The following is a 24,967-nucleotide window of genomic DNA, read 5'->3' on the forward strand; positions in this document are numbered from 1 at the left end:
GGGGGGGCGGGGGGGGGGTTGCACCACCAGGTCCTAGTCTGCTTCCAGAGCCCAGGGAGACAGAGAACTATTTTATTGGCACAGCAAATTAATTCTCTGATCTTCTCTGTGTGATCAGTGAGTGCTGTACTCACAACGGTTCTGTTCTGCTGTTATAAGCCGGGCTTCGCAGGAGATCCAAGCTCAATGCTGTGCTTGATCTCCTGTATTGGAGGGCAGGGGAGACATTCTATTGTTTTCTTACTAAATATTTTTTTTGTGGGGGTGACACCATGAGTTACTGCACTGGGTAAAACCAACCCTAGTGACACCTCTTGGCTGGCTCTTTAAAGGAGTAATGCAAAGATCAAAATGCATTGATTATTATTATTATTATTATGATACAGAATGTATATAACGCCAACAATTTGCTCAGCGCTTTACAAAATAGTGGAGAAAGTACAGTTACAATACAATTTACAGTACAATACAGTTTCAGAACAATATGGTTGGGAGGTCCCTGCACGTGAGAGCTTACAATCTAGTACAAGTGGGAAAGTGATACAAAAGGTAATCATTGTTTGGATTTAGTTATTGGAGGAAGTAAAAGGCAGTTATGTTGAGATGAGGTAGGCTTCCCTGAAGAGATGGGTTTTTAAGGATCGCCTAAAGGTGGGCAGCGTAGGAGATAGGCGGACACATTGGGGTAAGGAGTTCCAGAGGATGGGGGACACTCTGGAGAAGTCCCGGAGGCGAGCATGGGAGGAGGTCATGAAAAAGCAGGAGGTCTTGAGAGGAGCGGAGAGGACTGTTTGGGCAATATTTTGGGATGAGATCAGTGATGTAGGTTGGGGCGGAGTTGCAGATGGCTTTGTATGCTGTTGTTAGTATTTTGAATTGTATTAGTTGGGCAAGTGGGAGCCAGTGGAGGGATTGGCAGAGAGGGGTGGTAGACACTGAATGGTTGGTAAGGTGGATGAGTATAGCAGCAGCATTCATGATAGACTGAAGTAGGGATAGCCTGCTTAGTGGTAGGCCAACAAGGAGGGAGTTACAGTAGTCGAGACGAGAGATTACAAGGGAGTGAATTAGAAGCTTTGTGGTTTTGTTTGTTAAAAAAGAGCGTATTTTGGAAATGTTACGGAGGTTGAGTCAGCAAGATTTGGATAGTGATTGGATGTGGGGCTGAAAGCAGAGCTCAGAGTCAAGGATAACACAGAGCACCCTGGCATGATGGGAGGGGTTGATCGTAGTGTTGTTGATTGTGATGGGGAAGTTGGGGGAGGGAACACGGAGAGGAGAAAAAATTATAAGCTCAGTAAGGTTGAAGAGAAAAGAGCTAGATAATGCTGGATATCTTCCAGCCAGGAAATGAGGCAGGCTCTGTCTGACTTGCTGCAGCTCAAATTGTGTGAAGCACAGGATAGGAGCCTGCACAACTGTGCAAGACTGAAGGTAAGGCTGGAGTTCAGTTATTATTCAAACACAAAGCAGTAACCATTTACTTTATTAAATTATTACAATATTATTTCAGTCGATTTTATTTTGCTTTAAAAAATCTTGATTAATTAAACACAGATCTTTTCTCGATTAAATGTGCTTAATATTAACAACGTAGTAAGAATAGAAAGAATGATTTCCAATCCAGTCCAGATAATCAGCATTTTGTCATATATAATACACATTTACTGTATGCAGATCAGGAAGACATTATCTTCAACATACTTTACAATAGCACACTTTGGACATCCAGGGATTCTGTTTCATGTCATCTGCAAAAGCAAAACAAAATACATTTTTAGATACTAGACAGTAAAGCTTTTTATGCAAGGGTGTCACTTATAGGGGGTGTTTTATGAAAGTTAAATTAAAGCTTGAAAACATTTGTGTACCTTCCTTCCAAATATTCATGATTTAAGTTCATTTAGTCTGGAGGAATGTAATGCAAAGGAATACTTACCTCATTCCTCAGCTCCGCTAGAGCCAGCTGGATTAAGTTAAACAATGTTATTTGTTTTTGTAATTGTTATTGCCATTATAAGTTCTGTAGAGGGTGGTAGAAAATGATAGAGCTGTATAAATTATTATTATTATTAATAATAAATACTTTTTTCAGGAAAAGCAAGATTATCACTTTTTTATTTACTTTTTAATTAATATTTATTTTATAATTTTTTTATTTTTTTTAACTTTTTAGTAATTTTTCTTTTTTCTTTATTTTATTTTCACTTTTTTTCACTTAACTTTATTGCTATCACACAGGAGATAACAGGACCCTGCGTGATGGCATTTAGAGGTGGCAGGTTCTCTGTATGGGGCGGTGGCAGGGGGTTTGGGTAGGAGCAGAAAGCTAATTACAAGTGATGTATGCAGCTGTACAGCCGCCAAAATCACTTGACTGGTTCCCCCCAAACCATGGCAGATGCAGCGACATCTGGTGGGAGAAATGACACTGCTGCACTAGAAGGAGGCTGAGTTGCCTCTCACCTAGCGCAGCAGAATGCACGTGGTGACCAACTCAACAGGGGTTGTGACCCACAGTTTGAGAACCACTGATATATATATGCATGAATTAAGATTTTTTTTATTGCCATCTATTTCTGTTTTTTGAGGGGGTTAAATTGTGCAGGGGACAGTGCCAAAATATATTGCAACAAGAATGGGACTTCCCTCCCTGATGGGCACCAATGCTGACGAAAGGCCTGTAGCTACTCTGCATCAGGGGAGACATTAAACTACAATATCATGATGCCTAATTGAGCAGTGCCCAGTTCTAGAATGCTTAGAATTCCAGAATTGGGCACCTGCTGCTTCTCTGCAGTGTGTCCTGGATCCTAGGATGCACAAAGGGAAGCTTCCTTCAGCCCAACATTTGTCATCTCAGGGGTCCTGACAGCCCCCCCTTTCCCCCAGCCTGGACCCCATAGCCTCTGCATGGTTTGTGATGGAGATAATTCGATTAGCTCTTGGGTTACATACCGTACAACCTTAGACCATACAGAATACAAATCATTAATAATTTCCCTATGCCTACAATGTTTAAATCAGTTTTCTTTCCATTTACAAGCTGAGTTTACAGAACCTTTATATCTTAGCTTTTCACATTAGCCATCTGTGAGGCAACTTCATTTTCAATGTCTTCAAAGTGAGGAAAATCCCCTCTTAGACAGTTGTCATTGAGACAAGTGTCACCGTTGGCAGATTTCCTCTCTATTACTGTTCTGATGGCAACTCACAATTTTGGATTTTTCCTCACTTTTAATGCAGATGCCAATGGTCACTGGGTCAAATAAAAGGAATTTCCCTAATGGGAACAAAGACATCAATAAAAACCTGACAGGGATTCTAACCAGTTTCTACCCTATACAAAACTAATACAAAGACATTAGGCTTTAGATAACGATTAGCATAGGAAGAGTATCATTGTTGTCCATATTAGATCATTTTGTTGAAACTGTTCTAACTTGCCTTAAAATCTGATGGGTTGCTGCAGATAACACAAATACCTTTTTTCCTCCAATTTGTATACATTTGCTTAATTGTATAAAGTCTATGTGAATGCAGTTAGTACAAATATTCAGTTATAAAAAAATAAAATAACTGACATTTATCTCTCTTGTAAAAAAAACACAGGAATTGGAAATTGAGCTCATACTCCTCAAGGGAGTCACCCATACATTTTATGCATTAAAGCAGAAAACATATATTCAGAAGTATATTTGTTTGTTTTGCAGACCCCAGTTTTAAAGGATGGGAATGTGTTCAGATGAGATCTACTTTGGGGAAAGGGTTAGTCAAAAATACTAAAAGAATAAATATACTTCAAACCAAAGTCCACTTGTTGCCTCCTCCTCTGACCTAACAGATCCAACCCACCCAACAGATGTATACTTACCTTGATCCAATGCCTGCTGCCTTGTAGAATTGTTTACATTCCACACAGCATGTCCTCTCTCTTCTGGCTGTGCCTGGACAGTAGGACCCCATAGACTTTGGGAGACCAGCCCATAGCCCTTTATGGGGCCCTTCTGTGCAGGCGCAGCCAGGAAAGAGAGGACTTGGGGCATGGCACCTCAACAAAAATAGGAGGCCATGGGCTTTAGATCTCGATGAGTATGCATCTGTGGAGGGGGAAGGTGGGATCTGTCAGGTCAGGGGAGTAGGGGGGACAAAAAGAATAAGTGCTGTTTGTCTGAAAGTGCACTTCTTTGAAGCAATTCCTAAATAAAAAGCACATTCTTAGAAATGCAACATTGCAGTAAGTTGATTTCTCTTCTCCCAGAGTTAGGAACCATGGGGTTTAAAGGCTGTTTCCATACCAGAGTGTCTCACTTTTCTGAGTTGTGGGAGAGCTTTGCAAAATAGTAGAATAGAATACCTAGAGGTGTCAACTATACTATTTAATTGTTTTGTTAGTATGGGTTACTAGGCCACAGACTTATTTAATACTTATATCATAAATATACTAAAGCAAGATATATTCTAATTAGGGAATATGCAAGAACGGAAGTTTTAAAGCTGTGTCCAAAAAGACTGTGGTCTCCCTGCAGCTAATCTGTCTCTATTATTGAATTACCATGCCTTGTTCTGTGTATTTGTATGAACATGGCCATCTTGGTAGAGGCAGGACTTTACTTTCTTATGTCAGAGCTTCCAGCTGGGAGAACCCGTGAGCTGTACACCGTAGTGAGAGATTAGCAGTCAGGGCAGCAGTACCTTAGATCTCACACTGCAGAAATACATCAATGAGGCTATAGTCACAGGAGCGCCTAGGCACCTTCACATACCAGGAAGTACACTTCTATACACAGGAGAAATTCCAGGTTAAAAGTAGCTTTTTAGGGTACTGCTTAGCGGCAGATAACATTTCTAGATGTTCCCTAAAACACAGCAAATCTTCACTTTTGAGTTCAGGTCCACTTTTAACTGTTCTCCTTGCATTGTTTTACTAAATAAGATCTAGATTATAAGCACTGGACAAAGAATTCCTGCACAATGATTATGTTCTGTTACACTACAGGGAAAATTTTGCATAATTTTAGTGTTTAACGTTATTTTTTTGCTTTTCATTGACATGCAAACAGACATTTTATTTTTTTGTGAATAAAGCGTTAGCTACGTTATTCAAACATTTGTATAGTTATACCTGCCTGTGCATTTACCTGCCTTATATTCAAATGATTTGCTCTTGAAGTGAGCTATATTTGCCTTGTCTTCCCTTACTTAAAGCACAGGTTACAGATTAATTAAATTAGATTCATTAAGTAGAATTGTTTGGTTGCTTTTTTATGAAGGTCAACCGTGGCCACACATGAGAGGCACAATAGAATTGGAGCTGAAAATGTCATACGATGTAGTGTGTTTGTTTGAATTCCTTGTCCCTTAAAGCATCTTCATATCACAGAATTAAGTGTGCAATTACCTGATCAAACCTGATTTGCCCTGTGCCCTATTGGAAGTGTGTTAATTTCTTATCACAGAATTTCATCCACCAAGCCGTCAATAAATAATTCATGTTCCTGGCTCTTTGTTGTGTGCCCCTGTACTGCACACAGAGCGTAGAGGCTGACAGCTGTGTCAGGACAAGCACCAAAGATCTGACATGACAAGTGACTAACAAGTTTCTTTCACTCTATAGTCAAGGAAAACAATGACACACAAGTACAAAAACCAAAATCCTGCAAAAAATGATACAGTTTCTTTCTCTACACCTAGTATTGTGTGCCTTCTCTGAACTGATTCCCAGCCCGTAACCTCTGGTCATTTTTGTGCTCCCCACCCCTTTTATTCTCCTCACTAGCTCAGCCATTTACGCTTGTCCACGGATCAATATGAACAATTCTTGAAGAAATACGATGTCACTATGGCAACCAAGCCACAAATTCTCGGTGGAAGGCACTGAGACCAGTTCAGAATTCTCCAGAGGTTTCCAGAGTTATAAGGAACAGTGTTTTAAAATTCAGGGATGGACACACAGGGAAGCAAGAGCAATTCATTGTTTACTGCCAATATAATGATACCATATTTGAAGAATCCTATTCTCAATCTGGATCCTTGTCATCAGTTTTGTTCAAGCTTGAGTGTGCCTCATATATCTTCTGTAAGTGGGAAAGCATTGTATATTGGCTGCCGTTGTTACATCGTTCCTCAAAATAAGCAATCATAAACAATAATACACAATTATTGGGATGTAATTGTATACAACTGAGCGTTTGGGATATAGCTAAATATAAATGTTTCAGATTTTTTACTTTCAGGTTTTGCACGTAGTGATTTATTTATATTGCTATTTTGCGCCAGTTAGCAAAACTGATGCAAATGCAAACCATGTTTATGTTTATGCTTCAGGTATGAAGCATTCTTTTAATGCTATATTTCAGATAGTGATAAGCTGTTATCTAGTTTACTAGGAGCAGTGATCCCTATAGTAAGATAACCTTGATGTACAGAAGATATTTTGAAAGATCATTACAAGAGGTGACCATAGTGTTTGTCATATGAATGCTTTCACTTGCTTTCTCAAACTCAAGTGTGTCGGTAAGGCCTGTCAGCTATAAAACACATAATGGGAGCTTGACATTTAGCAAAGCATTTGCCATAGCATAAATAAAGCAATTGGCTATTGCTATGGTTTGCTGACATGCAGCCTGTTTATCAAAAGTTTAATATGGCATACATGACCAATGTCATAATTAATAGATCATTATGCACAAGAATATCACCATTAGTTAGTCAGAAGGTCAGCCAAACCCTAAATACAACAAATCTTTTCCAAGCCCATCAAGTATAGTGGTACTCAGCTCACGTTCATAATGTGACTGCTCTTGTTTTGCCTCTCCAATTCTTTAAATATACATGAAGCCATTTTTTTTCTTATGTTTTGGACAGCATAATGAAGGGTTAAAACCCCTGTTCTTTTTTTTTTACGATATCTATCTATCTATCTATCTATCTATCTATCTATCTATCTGCATTTCCCTTTACTTAGTGTGGAACTCTTTTTAAAGAGAGGGGAAATCCAGTTGTCACCTTAACATAGGAAGTATTCTACTCTATTCTTGATCTAGAAACAACTCAACATTTGGGATTTCCTCTCACATTTAGTCCCTTTGATAGTGGTCACCAAGACAAATAGAAAGGTTAAATTTCTCCCGCAAGGATACAGGCAAAATGTAAGAAAAATGGATTTAGACACACTTTAAATAAACCCAGCTTGATAAATAGAGATGGCAAACTAAGCAGCCATCTACTTGTATTAGCACTGACAGATAAATTATTGGGCTTCTATTCAGCAATAATTTTTGGCAGCCATTGAGAACTCTATGGCATATGACCAGATGAAAGCTATGGGATTGCTGAATATAAGTCACACCTGATATCTTTCACCTGAGCTGGATATGCTAACACAAATGAATTCATATTTAATTTAAATATCAAATGTTGTAGATATATTGGTGTAACTTTGGACAACTATTTTGTCTTTAATGTAAATTTCCATCTGAATAGACACTATTTATAAGATTGCTGATGAGTGAGAACAGGTGAGTATAAAACATAGTTCTCTTGCTGGGGGTGGGGGCATTTAACAGATAAGTTGATAAGCAGAGTTATTGTTTAAGACTAATTTCAGAGCTGGCTATGCTTGATAAAGAGACCTGAGCTGTTTCTATAGTTTTAGAGTTGACTATTTTAATATAGATTTTTTTGAATATAGATTTACAAACATCTGGCAAGCACAGTCCAGTTCAGTATCAGTGAGTGAACAATGGCATGTAGGTATTTTAGGGCTGTGCAATGGATTTGCTGTACAGCTGCCTAATAGTTCATTACAAGTGCTAATTATTTTACTAATAGGTAACTTCTTAAAGTGTATTTCCACATTTGCATTCAAATGTGATAAAACCTCACTATATGTTGGTATACCTAGCGTGCCTAAAAATAGTTTAAAAAAATATTACTTGCCTTTCTAGTGGTTTCTTTGGAGCGAACCTTTGGGGGACACTGCAAGCTATTCTGAACAATTTCAAACTGAGTCTGTCCCAAAGACAAAGCGGGGACAGACTGCATTTGCCTCATTAACATATCATGCAAGAAACCAAGCTTCTCAAGCTTTAACCCTTTGCTAGAACAGTGTTCAAATCTAGTGTACAACTGATAATGAGATCTGCCACCACAGTACAGACAGGGGTAATTATGGTAAATATTAAAGTAGTACTGTATTAAACTCTCAGATTTTTTCCATAATGAATCCAGATCAAACAAATATACTGTACATTACTCAGCAAAGTATTTTTATTTTACATTTTTGTCCAAACACTTACAGTTATCATGCCTCTGAATAGCTGGCCTCAACTCTTTAAGCTCAGCCTCCATAAACTTCCTTTCCAGTATCACAAGGGACAGAGCAGTTTCCAGCAGCTCTCTATCTTCTAGCATGGGGAAGGAAGGATAGAGGAGCAAGGGGAGGGAATGACTTGCCCTTTTGTGCCTGTGTGCTTGTGGAGACACACACAGCTTACTATCATACACACAAGGGTGGCTCCATAGGACCCTGCAAGGGAAAGGAGATGACCTAAAACAGGATATCAGGGCCAGTGCTCAGAAGGCCAGCTGATTCTGTATGCCACTAAAACTTTTACACATCACGGAGCAGCATCTATTGTAAGTGATATCATCGGCATTTGAAATAGCTGAAAAACCTTTTGCTTTACTATTACTTTACCTCTCCAACCTCGCCTTAAAATGTCAGTTTTGGAGTTTTCAAAAATGTCAACTGCAATTTGTAAATATCTGTTAAGTTTTGCTATAACAATTATCAAATAGGTGTTATCTCAGCTTGGCTACAAATTTGGAAAGATATAATACCCCATGGCAACCACTGGAAGCACTGAAAACATATTGGTGTTTGGCTGTTATGTTTTGGTACACTTTGCACATTCCTCTCAAGCCTAGTCAAAACTAAACCTGTATTACTATACTGCTGTGCTGAAGAAGCATGATTAATGGGTCACTGTAACTAAAACTCTTGCTTAAAATGCTATAGTGAGAACGATTAGGGTGGTGATGCACAAGAGATACTAAACCAGAGGATTGATGTATTATAATATATACGTACAACCATCAGTCACTCATGGCAATTTGAAATGACCCAGGGTACATAACATGCTGCACTCTCTCACTGGAAATGAAATCTCAAGCCTTTTCCTTGGGGACAGGTCAGGGGATACTGTCAGCTGTCCCCTGTCAACTCAGCTACAACCTTTTGAGATTTCTTAACTGAACTGACAGGCCAAAAAGGATGAATCACCGCTTCAGATAACATACATGCAAACGTTTGAATTAAAATTAAATGTGTTAAAATATTACTCTAATGTCACAATATATTATACAAAAATTCAGCTTCATTTTTTTTAAACCTATAAATCCAAAAATGCCTAACAATGGCCAAAAAAATCTGTTATCTCCTGCATTTAAATTCATAATAGCAGGACCATAAGCACTGTGAGCTTGGTAAGCTGTGTGCATTGGGATAGCTTCAAATTAATTCAGTTTATGTAAAAGTGGGTTTGCCTGCGTCAGCCTCTACACTCAGCTCTTTATACGGCCATTCTAATACTGACACCAAGTCTACTTTCAGAGGTTGCACCTTGCACATATATTTAAAAAATGCTTTAGTCTAAAACTAATTATAATGAAGTGGTAGTGTCAGCTTTATTTTCCTAGTCATAAAGGCTTTGGCCAATCTGAGCCTGGAATTCTTGATGAAAGAGCAAAATGAACCATCTCCACACTGGGTGACCCTTAGAGGTGATTATTAATTTGCAGCAGCAGCTGCTAAAATGGTATTACTCTGTTGTATTTTATGAGCAAGGATGAATGATGGTAGTTTAAGTCCAAATGCCACTTCTTACCTGGACTGTCTGACTCCTCCAATACATTCTTCTCTTGAATTGACTCTGGCTCTTGGAAGTTGACAGTCTTTTCACTTTTTGGCAAAATCTCAGGTGCTGCAAAAATATAGAGACATTTATTATAACCGTAGCGTAACCTTAGTTTAATCATTATTTCTAGCAATATAAGATTGTTCTGTGAAAGAAAAATGTTCAATGTTATGGAATTTTGACTTTTATGGCACTGTTTGGTCTCATTTACTTTCATTATGCTACAGTATATGAAAACTTGCATACTGTATTCAGGTACTCTTATTTTCATTTTGCCACTTATATACTAAACTGTTCAGGAATATCCCTACATATTTATAGTATATGTTAAAGTAGATCTAAACTGTAAATTGATGAAATTTAGTTTGCTAAAGACTGTGTACCATAAACAATTTTTTAAAATATATTCTTTATCGAAGCGGACCTTTACACCCTTTCACTAAAAAACACTTCAGCATGCAACTCTGTATGCTGAAATGAAATCGTCTTACATTCATTAGTTAAGCAAACATATTTTTCTTTAACTTATAATTATTGTTTTTACACTTCCTGCTCCTCTTGGGCCTTAATGATGTAATGTGCCCAAGCCTTGCATCCTGGGAAGGTTACATCAGCAGCAGATTACTTGCAAATCTCATCTGTAATCACACAAGATCTCAAGGAAAGGCATTTCCCTCCCCTGAGATGATGTGCATGGTCATATGTGCCAAAGTTTCAGAAAGTAAAGGGATAATATTAATCTGCCCTCAGTAAAAATGGCCACTGTGAGAAGAATGGGGAGGAAAAGAAAAAAAAGGTATGCAAAGAATAAAAAGCGGGCAATTATCTAGAAGTATCTGTTTGTGGATTGTCATTATTAAACATTTCTAAATGTGTATTTTGTGTTGTTTTAAAGATATGGTTAAAGTTCCCCTTTAACAAAAGTTTTCAAAACAATACAAATAACAGATCATGATGAACAAGATACATACTGTAGATGTAACATTGGGAGCAGATTCAACAAGTGTATAAACGTGGGGGGAATAGTCAGTGCCAAGAAGCATAATAAAGTAACATGTGTCAGCATACCTCATCACCCCGAGAAAGGATGATAATAAATCTATGGGAACCAAAGAATCTGCAAGTAAAAACACCATGTAAATGGGAAGAGAAAGTCAGAAATGAGAGCAAGGAGAAAGAGGGGTAAGAAAAGGAAAAAAAAAGGGGAAGGGGGAAGACTGGGTGAAAGGAAGGGGGGCAAGGGGGGAGGGAAGATAAGGAGGAGACTGTCCCATTATGATGTACTTAGTAGAGGTTAAATCCATCCAGTAGAATCACGTGGAATTTAAGTTCTTTGCAGAACCTTTCAGAAAGCTGGTAAGGTCTGCCAGCAGTTTGATATAATTGATTTCACAAATTGAAACGCAAATTAACCGTGGAAAGGACAGATTGTCTCCAAAGCGAAGGAACGCAGGCTTGGGCAGCAGTTACTAAGTGAATAAGGACTGAGCTTTTGTACCCTTACAGGGGGAAATGGTTGTGATGGAGCAGAAAAAAAGCTGGATCCGATAGGACAGCATGGTTTACAAATTTTTGCATAATAGTTCTAACTTGTGACCAAAAATTAGACAATGAAGGGAAGAACAGAAAATCTGAACCATGTCCACAGGGGAGGAGCTACAGTGCCAGCACCGATCTGGGGAGTCAGAAAACAGCACATGGAGAACATGAGGGGTCATGTACCACCTTGTCAATATCTTATACCCATATTCTTGGTACCAATTGCTAATAGACTATGTCTAAACTGAAAAAGTCTCAATATTTCCACAAAGGAGAACTGAACACTACGGTCCTCCCATAAACAATTGACTTTTATGGGGTTTTTTTTTTCATTAAGTACTGTTTTAATTTTGTATTAATCCTTTTTTGCATCACAGTGCTGCTGATCTTCTCTAGCCTTCTTCAGCAACTTCTTGTACACACTCTAGTTTCTGCTGCACTCAGTACTTTGGACTGACTTCCTGATAATGGCAGTGGAGAACCATGCCTGCACAATGTATGTCATCAGGGGCACTTGTAGTCTCCACAGGGTGACAATGCAGGAGCACAGTTGGCACCCCATAACAGGAAGTTGCTTAACAATGATCTTAATGAAAGGATCACCTGGCATTCTTTAAATGAGAGCTGCATGGTTAAAAAGACTAAATACAAATGTTGACATTAAAGTAATATGTTAAAGCATATATGAGATTTTAGTAATTGAGTTTAAGGCAAATAGGCTGTTCACTTTGTAAGTGAATTTTCTTTTAGCCTAATGAATGTGATAAAAATTTACCAATGGATTTTTGTACGTGCATATTTGGATAATAGAGGTGTACAGAGGGTTGCCTCATTCAATAAGCTAAGTTAAAAATCACTTTCAAAGTGAACAGCATATTTGTCTTTAGTAAATCAACCCCTTAGTCCGCTTTAATATGTTAACAGATACTACATAAATGTTATAGATAATCAATTATTATTGAAACCACTGGGCTTCATTTAAACATGAAGCTGATTTAGTGGTTTTAAAACAAAATGTATATGCCCAAGTGAGCATCCCGTATTCTCACTCCTATCCAGCATCTCTTTTTTATTATATTATCAGTGCAAACTAAGTACTTCACAGTTGTCAAATGACATACAAAAGTACAGAATATAAATTAAATTATATATAAAAATATATGCAGTCCTCCAGAGCAGTGTTGTCAATGAAAGCTGCCTAGTCTGTCCGTGGGGTGTGTATAGTCCTCTGTAAAATCTTTCATTGGCTAAATTTGTTAGCAATTTTATTCTTATAAAATCCTATAAAACTTCTGAAAGCAAAACAAAGTGCTAACTACTTGGGAAAAAAGACTGTACATGAAGATACATCATATGTTTCTTGGCAAGAACAAGATAACAAAAGGAAGAAACATTTATAATACCATATGGCTAACCTGTCAAAATATTTGCACCAGTATTTTACGATTAACATACTTAGAATGCACATTGTAGACACTTCCAGTCAATCTAAAATGTATTGTAATTGGAGGGAAAACATTCTGGGGTCACTGAAATAGAAAGACTCTAATGTGTAATGTATGATTATTATAAGTGTTATACCTGCACTTGATGTTTTGATCCACTTTTGTAACTCTTAGCTCATATGCTTTCTCCAATTAGTCATCCCCCCATCCCATTTCCAAATGGAAAACATTTTTTAACTTTGTCAATGCACTACTGATGCCCTTGATGCCCTACCTGTGGTTTCTTGTCTATTACAATAATTACTCAAACAACTATCACTACTTATACTGGTAGCATCTCCTATAAGCTAAAAAGGTGACTCCTAAATTCATGTCAAATCCTCAGAGCTGACAGTCTTCTACTTCACATATATGTAGCAAAAATGTTATCAGTGGACCAATAGACCTAAAAAGCCAGCAGACCTGTATCTGGTTTACAAAAATAACTGTAATAATACAAATGTATTTGATAGAAATGTAAATATTGTATTTGCTGTTTAGTTTCATACAGACTATAGCAGAGATAGGCAACCTTGTCACTCCAGCTGTTGCAGAACTACATATCCCATGATCCATTGCAACATCTTGACAGCAACAGGCATGCCTCACAAAGGTAGAGGCATGATGTTTGTTTGTTTTTTTGTGGTGCCAAGGTTGCCTACAACTGTACAACTGTACTATAGTGTGCTTATGAGTGGAAGCTGCAAGGAAAAATCATTGTAAAGGCCTCCAATGACAAGGCTAAAATCACATTGGGAATTTTGTTCTTTTCAGGAACCATAAAGATGTTAACTTACTTTATCTAACCTGAACTAGGATCATATTGGACCATTTCTTGCTTTCACTTTTTTAAAACAGCTCATTTAACATAGATCTGATTCCTTCATGACGTTTTAAGTGTTAAGAGATGACCACATAACATTTATTGCCATTCACTTACAGCTCTTCTGCTTTGTACTGCCTGTATTTAATGATGGATTCATGTAGTACTGGTGTAGTGAGCTTTTGTACTCACTGCAAGAAAATGCTTCTGTAAACTTATAAACAATAAATGATTTTAGTACGCTTCAGTGATTCTTTTTATCATCCTGTTTATTCATGTCACTATTGTCTTAAAGATGACACATGAAAATGTAGGACATGAATAAATGAAAAGCTGTTCAAAAGGTTACCACAAAAATGGACCAGAGGGAATATCTCTAGATTTATAAAAGTATAGATATTTTCACTCTAGACGATAACATATTTTATATATGTGTGATTATGAAACAAATTCATCTCTGTATTTTGATTTTAACACTGAAAGTTTTTTGGGTTTTGAAGAAAGTAATGTGGAATATCTCATGGCTCTCATGCAATCTGTTCTACTGTCCACATTAAATTAAGGATTCATTGCCCAAAGGAAATAAAGAAATCTGTATTTTCCAAGCTGATTTGACGTTTAAATGTATAGCTGAATAATTAAGTTGAAGTTGCACTTAAACTCAAAACCCCAAAATGTTATTCTGCCAGAAACAATGTATCAGAAGGTATCTGTATCCTAGTGACATGACAACCACCTCCACTATAATAGGAGAACTGGGCTCATGAAACAAGCTCATTGTTTGCTTTACAACGGAAGACATACGTTAAACCAATTACGTGAGTCACACCATCCTCAATCAGCAGGCAGATAGTAAAGAAAAAAAACAATAAATGATATACACATTATAAAATGCGAAATGTATTTTAAAAGCAACTAATGTAAGCACCGGAACCTGTCTGGATATTTTACTCTTTGAAATCTCCTGTACAGCAGGACTCAGACTGGAAGAGGGAGGATCAGCACTCTAATCTAAGATGACTATGTTGAAGAGTCACATGCTGAAGAAAATAGAGATAACCTCATCAGTCTACTGTTGCCCCTTTATTCAGAGGTAACCTAGCTTTATTGCTTAACTGTGAAGAGGGAGACCACCAAATGGGTCTGCTGCCTGGAAAGGCTGTGTACATCCCAGAACTAGCTGAACAAAATTACAAATAGGTTTAAATTAGTTAAATCAGTTTAAATACATGCTATATAAGTATTTAAACAGTGTACTCAGCTGTTTGCCTTAAAGAGTAATTCCACTTTTGTTGAGAAAAAAACAATCCTCTCTGGGTGATTTAGGTACATTACAAGAATCTGAACGAATTTTGTTGCAGTTTCCTACCTTTTTGTTGCAGCATGTCCTTTCCAAACGGATCCCTGAATGATCCCTGAATGGGAGGGTCTGGGTTCATTATGATCAGCTGGTGGACTCTCTGTGTTGTAATAAGGAAAGCTGCAGTGTCTGCATCCCTTTAGTAGTAATTAACCCTTAGGAAGCATCTCACCAAAAATGAAATCCCTATAGCAAGGGACGCCAAAAATGATACTTGTATAAGGGCAGACTTCTGGGAGAATCAGTCAGCCAATCACAAGACTGAATGTAGGACTGGAGTTCAGATTTAAAAAAACCCAATGTAATCATATCAGCTAATTAACGATTTCAACTAGTTTGTTTTAATTTGTAAAGTAAAAGGAGCGTTTTTAAATGCAAGCCAACTTTATAAACAATAGCTGTTTGTTTTTCAGCAACAAGTTATACGGGCCCCAACTGCTAAAATATTATTTTCTAATCGTACAAACAGGTGACTCTTTAATATAATTGTTTAGGTAAGGAACCAATAATAATTTAAAAGACACAGACTTTTTTTATTACTCAGAAAACTTAAATAAGCAACTTAAATTATACAAATGTAGTTTTACCTAACTTACCTTGTTTGTTTTATTGATAATGTTAGGCTTTTCTATTAATTTGTTGGTATTTTCCCAAATAAAACTTTATATGCTACAATGCACATTATACTTTTGGCTTTGGATGTACTATTTAAATGAAGGTAATTGTGAGCTTGGAAATTAGTCATCAAGAAACAGAAAAATAAGACATGTAGAGATTCAATGAATTCAAATAAAATATTTCCGTCTAGTTTATCAGTGTTTCCATTACTATTACAATGCAATGCTAAATTTACACTGGGTGTAGCAATACTAAATTGTGATCTGCAGTGTAGGTATTAAAAAGCCTTGAGAGCTGCAAACTTCCAAATAAAACAATATTGTGATGTATTGTGTGTTACTATTTTGTCATCTTAGTCTTCTCTGCCGCTGTTAAACTACTAGAGCTGCAAGCTAGGTGAGAGTGGCCCTTAAATGCACATGTGAGAGCATTTAAGGGGGCCACAACTAAACATAATAAATCCACACATCTGGCCACTATCCCTCACTTTTGACCTTAAGTAGTTATACGGGCCACCCAATTTTCATGACAGATTTATTCTGACCTGATTGGATCAGATTTTGGAATCAGAAAAGGTCATGTGGTCCAATAATGAGCTACACTAGCCATAAATAGTTAAATTTGCTGTGGAAAAAAGACTGAGTATGTCCTACTTTAGATCATTTTTGCACTTGCACCTTGATGCTTAAAAATTATAGTTACTGCTGGACATGACTGAGGGCAGACGTGTCTAGCTAGAGCTCCGAGCACAGCACTCGCAACGCTAACATCCCGGCCTCAGACGAAAGCACCAGCATACAGCCCGAAAACATGAGCTCGAGCAAGAAAAGTATGAGAAGTGGGACCTCTAAAATCACCTCGGCAGGTATAAAAAAATATATGGGAACAGACCGAGCGGGCTCGGATACGTCACGGAGCTCGACCCAGGACAGCTCGAGAGTATCATACTCGAGAGTATTAGACTCACCGCGATCCCCGCATACCTCTCAGCATGGACCGGAACTCGAGGTAACCCTGCCTCCAAACGGGGAATGGTGACGAGCGGGACCCTCAGAATGTTGTGTCGATGGATGAACTCATGCATGCCCTACCTACCAAACAGGACCTAGCAGATCTATGCTGCGTACACTCGAAACCTCTCTGAAAGCAGACATACTGGCGCTTAGAGGTGAGGTCACTCACCTGCTTCACAGGGTAGAAGAGACCGAATGCCGATTGGACAGACACGCCGCAGCCATAGTAACATTGCAGGACCAGCTCCAATCTGCAACGAGGACGCAGCGGGAACTGGCAATCCGTTTGGAAGAGCAGGACAATCGGGGGCACCGCAACAATCTGCGGGTGAGAGGTCTCCCTGAGACAATAACGGACGCAGACCTGGCGACAACCCTGCGGGATATCCTCAACCCCGTAATGGGCAGGACACTTAATACCCCTCTCCTGTTCGACAGGGTGTATAGAATACCTCGCCGACGGGGTATACAGAACGAGACACCAAGAGACGTAATATGTCGACTGCACTACCACTCGGACAAAGAATTTAATATGATAAAGCTCCGGGAGGCACCGCAGCTAGAAGACCTGGCCAGAGAGACTCTCAGTAGGCGCAGGGCTCTACGCCCGCTGTTGGAATTGCTTCGCTCCAAAAATATTCAATATCGCTGGGGCTTCCCGTCATGCTTAATTGCTAGAAGACTGGGCAAGACGTCAGTCCTCTGCTTTCCGGAAGAACTAGAGGCCTTCTGTGAATCCCTACAGATCAGAGCACCGAAGTTACCAGATTGGAACGAGGCCCTACCAGCCCTAACACCGCTACAAGACCAGCAATGAAGGCCAGTGGGAACAGTTCCACTGTCGGCCCAGTAACAAACTTGAAAATCGAAGACCCAGACGACGATTTTGTTCGGAATTTTTTTTTAAAAATGGGGCCACCTCCACCAGGTCGAGACCGGGATGGACTACTAACGAGATGTTGGTGACTAATGTCAACAAAGGTGATAATGATAACTTTGATATATATTGATGTAATACCAACGTAAATAAGTTTTTGCAGGTGTGGGATGGATCTGGTGGCCATGGATGCAAGAAGGGGCCTTGGTATCCTGGGCTACCTAGGAGCCGGCTGGATCGGTGACACCTTAGGTGATCCCGCCACGCACCCCACAGGTTGTGAATATGGTTCCAAGAGAACCCGTTTATGTAAAGTTTTGCCTCAGTGCTTTGCCTGCAAGAGGTTTAGCACTGAAGACCAAGAAAGGGGATCTTTTTCTCGATCCTCTTTAATGTCGAAATGTAATTATTTCTTAAACTTTTTTTTTCTTTCCCTTTCCCTTTTTTCCCATTTACCTAACGCTCTAACCCCCCCCCCCCTATCTATACCCATGCCTCTCCCTAGTACCGCAGAGATTCCCAGCAGTGGCTGTGGGGAGAGAGGCAGACATGGTGACATCAAATGGTGGACATCAAACTAATTAGTTACAACGTACGGGGGTTAAATACCCCGTCCAAACGACATGCCCTATACAGGGAATTGAAAACGCTAGACGGAGACATAGTGTTCCTACAAGAAACACATATAGCACATACGTCACAAGTCAAATTGTATTCTCAACAATACCCTATATGGTATTATAGCACGTCATCATCTTGTAAACAAAGCGGTGTCGCCATTGGATTTCATAGGCGTCTGCCATTTAAGGTACTTGAGATGAAGACAGACTCAGCCGGGAGATATATATTTCTACGGGGAGAGATAGAACAGCAGATATACACCCTGGCAAACATATATGGCCCAAATCAATCTCAGGTACCGTATTTAATTAAAATACTAAATTCTTTGATGGATTTCCAGGTAGGTAAAACGATACTTGTAGGGGACTTTAATGTACACATGGATCCCTCTTTAGACTCTTCATCTGGCCGATCACATATAACATACAAACAAATTTCTAAGCTCAAAACACACTTACATAAACTAAAGCTTATGGACACTTGGCTCAGGAGCTATGCGAAACACGTGAAGAATTACGCAAGGCTTTGCAGGTTAAATATACCAGATCCGTGAACTATCTGTCTCAACAGACCTACGAGTTTGGGAGTAAGCCAGGTAGGCGACTGGCACGCATGTTGCGAGCTCGCCAGAATGCAGGTTTTATCCCCAAACTCAAGACTGCGACCGATTCTGTCACGTACTTCACGAGAGAGATAGCCCAAACTTTTAGGGAATTTTATTCCAAATTATATAATGTTAGACCTAACCCCTCCACACAATTAAAAAAACGACATGATGCCCTAATACATACATACCTGGACACTCTTCCCCTTCCTAAGATCGACCAGACCACAATGCTGTCTTTGGAGGCTCCAATAACTGAACAAGAACTATTGGAGGCTATAAACACATCTCCGATGGGGAAAAGTCCCAGCCCAGATGGGTTCTCTCTAAAACATTATAAAACCTATCAAACCACTCTTTTACCGTATCTAAGCGCATATTTAGACACTTTCCCCACTGGTAGACCCCCCGACCCTGCCACACTACACGCTCACATCTCCGTCTTCCCTAAACCCGGCAGAGACCCAACTGTCGGTAGTAGCTACAGGCCTATTTCATTACTAAACGCTGATATTAAATTATTTGCAAAAATCCTAGCCAATCGCCTACTACCTCAACTAATTACAGAAGATCAGTCTGGGTTTATACCGGGAAGGGAGGCCAGAGATAATACACAACGGGCACTGACAATCTAAATATTGGAATACTGCCACAATACCCACAACCACAGAATGGATACTTAAAGTGGACTACCTATGTCTGATGGAAAAACTCACTATGGCAAGACAAGAACAATGGTGTCGCTTAAGACTTTGGCTCCAATGTCAGTAACCTGTTCTTTGTCCTGGCAGGATTCACCCATTACCTGTAAAAGTCCTACAATGCATACAGACCAGAACATCACTGAGTCCTTTGTTCCTTTTAGAATCAACAAGCTTTATTGTTCACTGAGCACAACAATTCCCATCAGACCATATGCCTCCTCTTATGCGTTTTTCACAACTGGGGCATGGCCTCAATGACTAAGCCTCAGTTAAGGAGAAACATGCCAAAGAAGGAATATGGTCTGTTGGGGTTTGTTATGATCAATGAATAATAAAGCTTGATGATTCTAAGAAACACGGAAATCAGTAGTGTTTCCGTCTGTTTGCATTGTTGTTTCAAATGCAACAAAAACCGGTGAGCAGACTATTTTACATTTAGGATTATTCATTAAGGTAGTTCAAAGTGCAATGATCATGTGCAACATTCACCAACCTATCTAATTTTTACCAAATTTACTATACCCAGGTCAGTACAAAATCAATTCCCTTGCTTTACATGAAATACTGTGTGTTGAATTGTGATATTTACCTCATTTAATATTTCTCCATTAAGTTTCTGACAACCTGCTAATGTGGACTATGCTACCTCAAATGAGTAAGGCTAACAGAGAAGACCATACAGAACACTATGAGAATACAAGGTTTGTGTGTTGGAATTTTTCACCAGACTTGGATTACAAGGCAACCATACGCAACTGTTATTTACCTACTGTAATTATCTACTAATTATTTAAAAGCATTCCGATCAGTTTTTATTCGGATCAGAGTAGACACTTCTTCTTTCATGGCAAAATGTTTCTTTGAGAACATGAGTGGTAAACATGCTCTTTAAAGCTCTGAAGAATTTGTCTGCACTATTTAAATATGTGTTATAAATCCAGCAACAACGAGTGCATAGCTATTTGTTTTCAAGGTTATCCCTCCTTAGATTATGTACATTTCCCTAAAACTGAGCTTAAAGTGACACTAAACTCAGAGGTTAAACCTTAAAAATGCATTCAAGTCCCTTACCTATTAACAAAAATGTATCTTATTTGTGTAGGTCTTCAAATCATCTCTGAATTGGTGCTGACTAGTGATGGGCCGAACACCCCCGTCTTCGGTTTGAATTACAACTTTCGAGCATGGGAAAAGTTTGAATTCAAACTCAAACTCAATACAGGTCTATGGGGGTAGAACATTAAAGATCAAATGTCCCCATTTTGAAGCCTTACATGCAATCTATTGGCCATAAAAAGGGTATGGGGATTCGGAGCTCCCCCCCCCCGCGATACCAGGCCACATGCCCTCGGCACTGAGAGGTCATCATGACTTTGCCCAATCATAGCTCTTACAGAGTACTGGGCCCTGATTGGGTAAAGTCTTGCCCAATCAAGGCTCAGAAGGCACAGTGCCTTGCAGGGAGCTCAGCAGGCAAACACACGAACTGTTGGATGCACATATGTGCAAAAATAAAATTGCACCCCACATCTTATATATGGCTGCTAACAATGGAGTGAGAGCAATAATTCTAGGGCCATCAATCACTGATAACACTAAATTGATGAGCAGTAAAACATTTTAAAAGCATTTCCTATGGGAAATTTTGGGCATTGTAGTTTTTGCAGTGTCATGGGCTTACACAATATTAAGGTTTGACATGTTTGGTATCAGTTTACCCGACGTGATCCCATCTTTTATATTTTACAAATAAATGGGTATTATATTCTGTTTCTGTGCACTAAATTTCATTATAGTGTATTTTATCCTAAAAATACTGGTTTGATAAACGTTTGTGCAAATACTGTGCAAGATAAAAAATTGCAACTAGCATTTTTTTTACAGGGCCTCTGCTTTCAGAAAATATATAATTGTTTCTTGTTTTAAACTATTTTCTAGCCAAAATTTCAGACTTTATCATGTGTGTGCAAACTGTAAGAAATTGCTCCGGACAGCAAGTGGTTACATTTTTACAAAATGTAAAAGAAGGAAAAAAGTTTTAAAAAGTAAAAAGAAATAGTTAATATCTCTGAGGAAAATACAGTATTCTCCTCAGAGATATTTTGTACCAGTTTGTAACACACAGCCAGCTCACAGCTGCCCAACACAGTGAGCTGCTTCCCGCTATTTCGCTGTCACAGCTCTGCAATCACAGTGATCAGCTATTACTTTGATCACAGGACTGTGACCACCTAATCTGCTGTTGAGGGTCTGCAGACCCTGAGGGACCTAGGAACAGCAATACGGACCAGTGCTCATTGTACCGCATGACGGGATTATCCCATCACCAGTTGTTAATGAATAGAACGATTGTGATGGGATAATTCCATCATCGGACAGAAAGAGGTTAATGACAAAGCCACCAAAATGTTGTTATAAATCCTTGCAAAGTGTTTAAGCACCTTCACTAAGCCGTATCATGAAAGGGACAAATAAAAGCTTTTCATGCCCCCAAACTATTGTAGTACCTATGTGTACAGTATTAATTCACTTGTATTAGGCCCCATTTTCAACAGGACCCTTACCAGTCATGTTAAAATCTAGCAGCATTAGAGTGTAATTTATTTGCAGAAAAAGTCCTAAAAATGTTGTCATACTTACGTGCACATTATTTTATCATTAGTACTATTTCCCATTTATATCTCCCCAAAATATTACAGTGCCTAATGCACTGTATTAAATAATTTGCACCAGGTCACATTTTGAACAGGACCCCGCTAGTTATTTTAAAATGTAGAAGTCAGCATAAAAGTATCATTTATTTAAAGGAAAAAGCCCCCAAAATATGAGTGCCTATGTGTGCAGTCTTAAATCACATATACTATACATTTTCAAAAGGACTCATGCCAACCATTTTAAAATCATGAAATACATATTAGAGTCTAATTTATTGGCAGAAATTGTAGTGCCTATGTGCGCTTTATTAAGCCACTTGCACCAGGCCCTTTTTTAAAAAGGGCCTGCTTCATCCAGCTTCTTTTGTGGTTCCCCAGGTGGCAGTAGGTGTCTTAGAGATCCCTAATGTCTCCATAAAGAGGACCTGTCAGTGTGCCTTTATATATTGCATAGGGGGATTTTATCCCCCTATGTAATAGCAATGACATTAAGTGTAAAAAAAACATAAAAAGGGTAGAAAAATAAATAATTTACATACAAAAAAGTAAAAAAAAAAAACCAAAAATTCTTAAGTTTCCCACCCCCACGTTTACGCACATATAAACGTAAATACGCGCCCGGTACACCAGCGCGCAAAAACAACAATTACGCTACACACGTTACATATCGCTGTGAACTTTGCAGTCAGAGCAATAATTTTAGGGCCATCAATCACTGATGACACTAAACTGATGAGCGTTAAAAGCTTTTAAAGTGTCGCCTATGGCCAATTTTGGGTATTATGGTTTTATGAGGTTTTGCGCGCGCACGCAATTTTAAGGCTTGACATGTTTGGTGTCTTTTTACCCGACGTGAACCCGTCTTTTATATTTTACCAAAAATTGGGTAGTAATAAATGTTTTATCATTTAATATAGGGGAAATTTAAAAAAAAAACAAAAATTCGGTAATGTTTCCTTAACATAGTAAAAAATAAAAACCCCAGTGGTGATTAAATTCCACCAAAAGAAAGCTCTATGTGTCCCCTAAAAATGGTATAACATGTATTTCAGTACAGCGTTGCATGATGGAATAAATGTCAGTCAAAGTACCGCAGCGCTGAATACTGAAAAATAGCCTGGATGCAAAGGGGGTTTAAACACAGCTGAGTTTAATTGGTTAAATCACTTATACTATGCCCCACCAGCCATTCTAACATCAAGAAATCAGGTGATTAGTGACAAGTTAGCTAAAAATGCCTATTTCAACTACAATAAACAAAGTTACTCTGGCTACAGACCATTCTGTTTACAAGGGAGAGCTTCACTAACACTACATCCTTATTTCTCTAGTATTTGAAGATGTGGTCTCAGATCTCACAGGAGAAATTCAGAAGATGGAACCTGTTCATAATACCAGAAAACAGAATATGTAGCTGGGATACATTGTTCTAACGCAGTGTTTCTCAACTACATACAAGTTCCTCTTCCAGATCATGTTTTTATGATTGCCTGAATCTTGTGCAGGTAATTTCAACTGTATTACCAACTCAGTAATTACTACAGTAGTTCTCACTGAGAAAAATCATGAAAACATATTTGCTGAAGGTACTTCAGGACTTGGAATTGAGAAAAGGTGTTCTAAAACATACCATAAAAACAAGTTTACAATCAATTCTGTTGTTTTTTTAATGGATTTAATGTTTTATTCACATCCAGCTGCTGCAGGAAGTCCACAGTGCATAACAAGCAAGGGAACAATTAAGCACCTAAACATACTAGGTTTTATATTGAGTTTTGAGAAAATTAATTCAATTATGTCTTTAGAAGGAAAGCTCCCATTATTTCTCACCCTAGGATGATTCCTGAGCACCCAGAGGGAGGATTTACTGGTAAATGAATTTACTTAGCAGTGCCTTTTGAGGAAGTTGCAAATGAAACTGACAGAGATTTTAGGAATCAGGGCTACTTCTTAGTGACCCCCTACATGAGAGGCCAAGGGTTTTTGTGTCTGCAGGCTAGTTACCCCTACATTTAGGGCTGACACGCAGATTGACTGGTTCACTCTAATTTACTTCACACAGATTCCATTTATCTCCTGGAAGATCCCCTGGCAGCAGCTTAAAAAGGCATATCTGTGGATGCCTGCCTGCATGAGATTTTAAAGCCCTGAAGCTTGAAAAATCTACTGTCTGGAAAAGAGTTCACAGATTGAGCACTGGGTGCAATCAGAAAACATCAAGCAGAACAGCTGGGACTTGTGTCTCGCCTGACTCGATGGAGCAGCTGAGCATTAAGTGCACTTGATTTGCTACTAGCAGACTTGTGTCACCAGGGCAAATTAAAGCAACAACCTAGTGTCATCCAGGAGTGTACAAGCCCAAGTGGGGAGGTACCAATAAACACTAGAAACAAGCAAACCTCTAAAAATCTGCTCCGTTGATGAGATTCACCCCCACAACGTGGTCCTGTCAAAAGCAGAGAAAAAAAATCTTCCTTACTGAGCTCTTATATTACCTTTTTTTTCTTTGGATCTGAACACGTACAAAGGAATGCAGGTGAATGTGTTATTGGACATAAGTGTGTTTTTTTAATTTCTTTTGGGTTAATGTTACAGTGACATCGAGCATGTAAAAAATGAATTCAAAAAACAGTTTTGCCTCCCACGTACGTACATACACACACACACGTGACTATATTTAAAGCAGACCTTTACCCATATCACACCCCTTTAGAAATGTTCAGTAATGACAATCTACAAACACATACTTC

General features: G+C 38.7%; 1 protein-coding gene across 1 annotated transcript in view; it reads right to left on the bottom strand.

Moving 5' to 3' along the window:
* Positions 1-1,621: 1,621 nt before the first annotated feature.
* The window catches only part of WDR72 (WD repeat domain 72), a 150,333-nt gene continuing 126,987 nt past the window's right edge, over positions 1,622-24,967 (bottom strand). The window contains exons 18-19 of the mRNA XM_018575972.1: positions 9,891-9,986; positions 1,622-1,751 (exon numbers count right to left, since the gene is read on the bottom strand). Of these exons, the coding sequence (XP_018431474.1) occupies positions 1,696-1,751; positions 9,891-9,986 (152 nt within the window). The 3' untranslated portion in view covers positions 1,622-1,695. The remainder of the gene's footprint in view (positions 1,752-9,890; positions 9,987-24,967) is intronic.

This window comes from Nanorana parkeri, unplaced genomic scaffold (genome assembly GCF_000935625.1).
Source record: "Nanorana parkeri isolate BGI_ZX_2015 unplaced genomic scaffold, ASM93562v1 scaffold55, whole genome shotgun sequence".
Classification (NCBI taxonomy): domain Eukaryota; kingdom Metazoa; phylum Chordata; class Amphibia; order Anura; family Dicroglossidae; genus Nanorana; species Nanorana parkeri.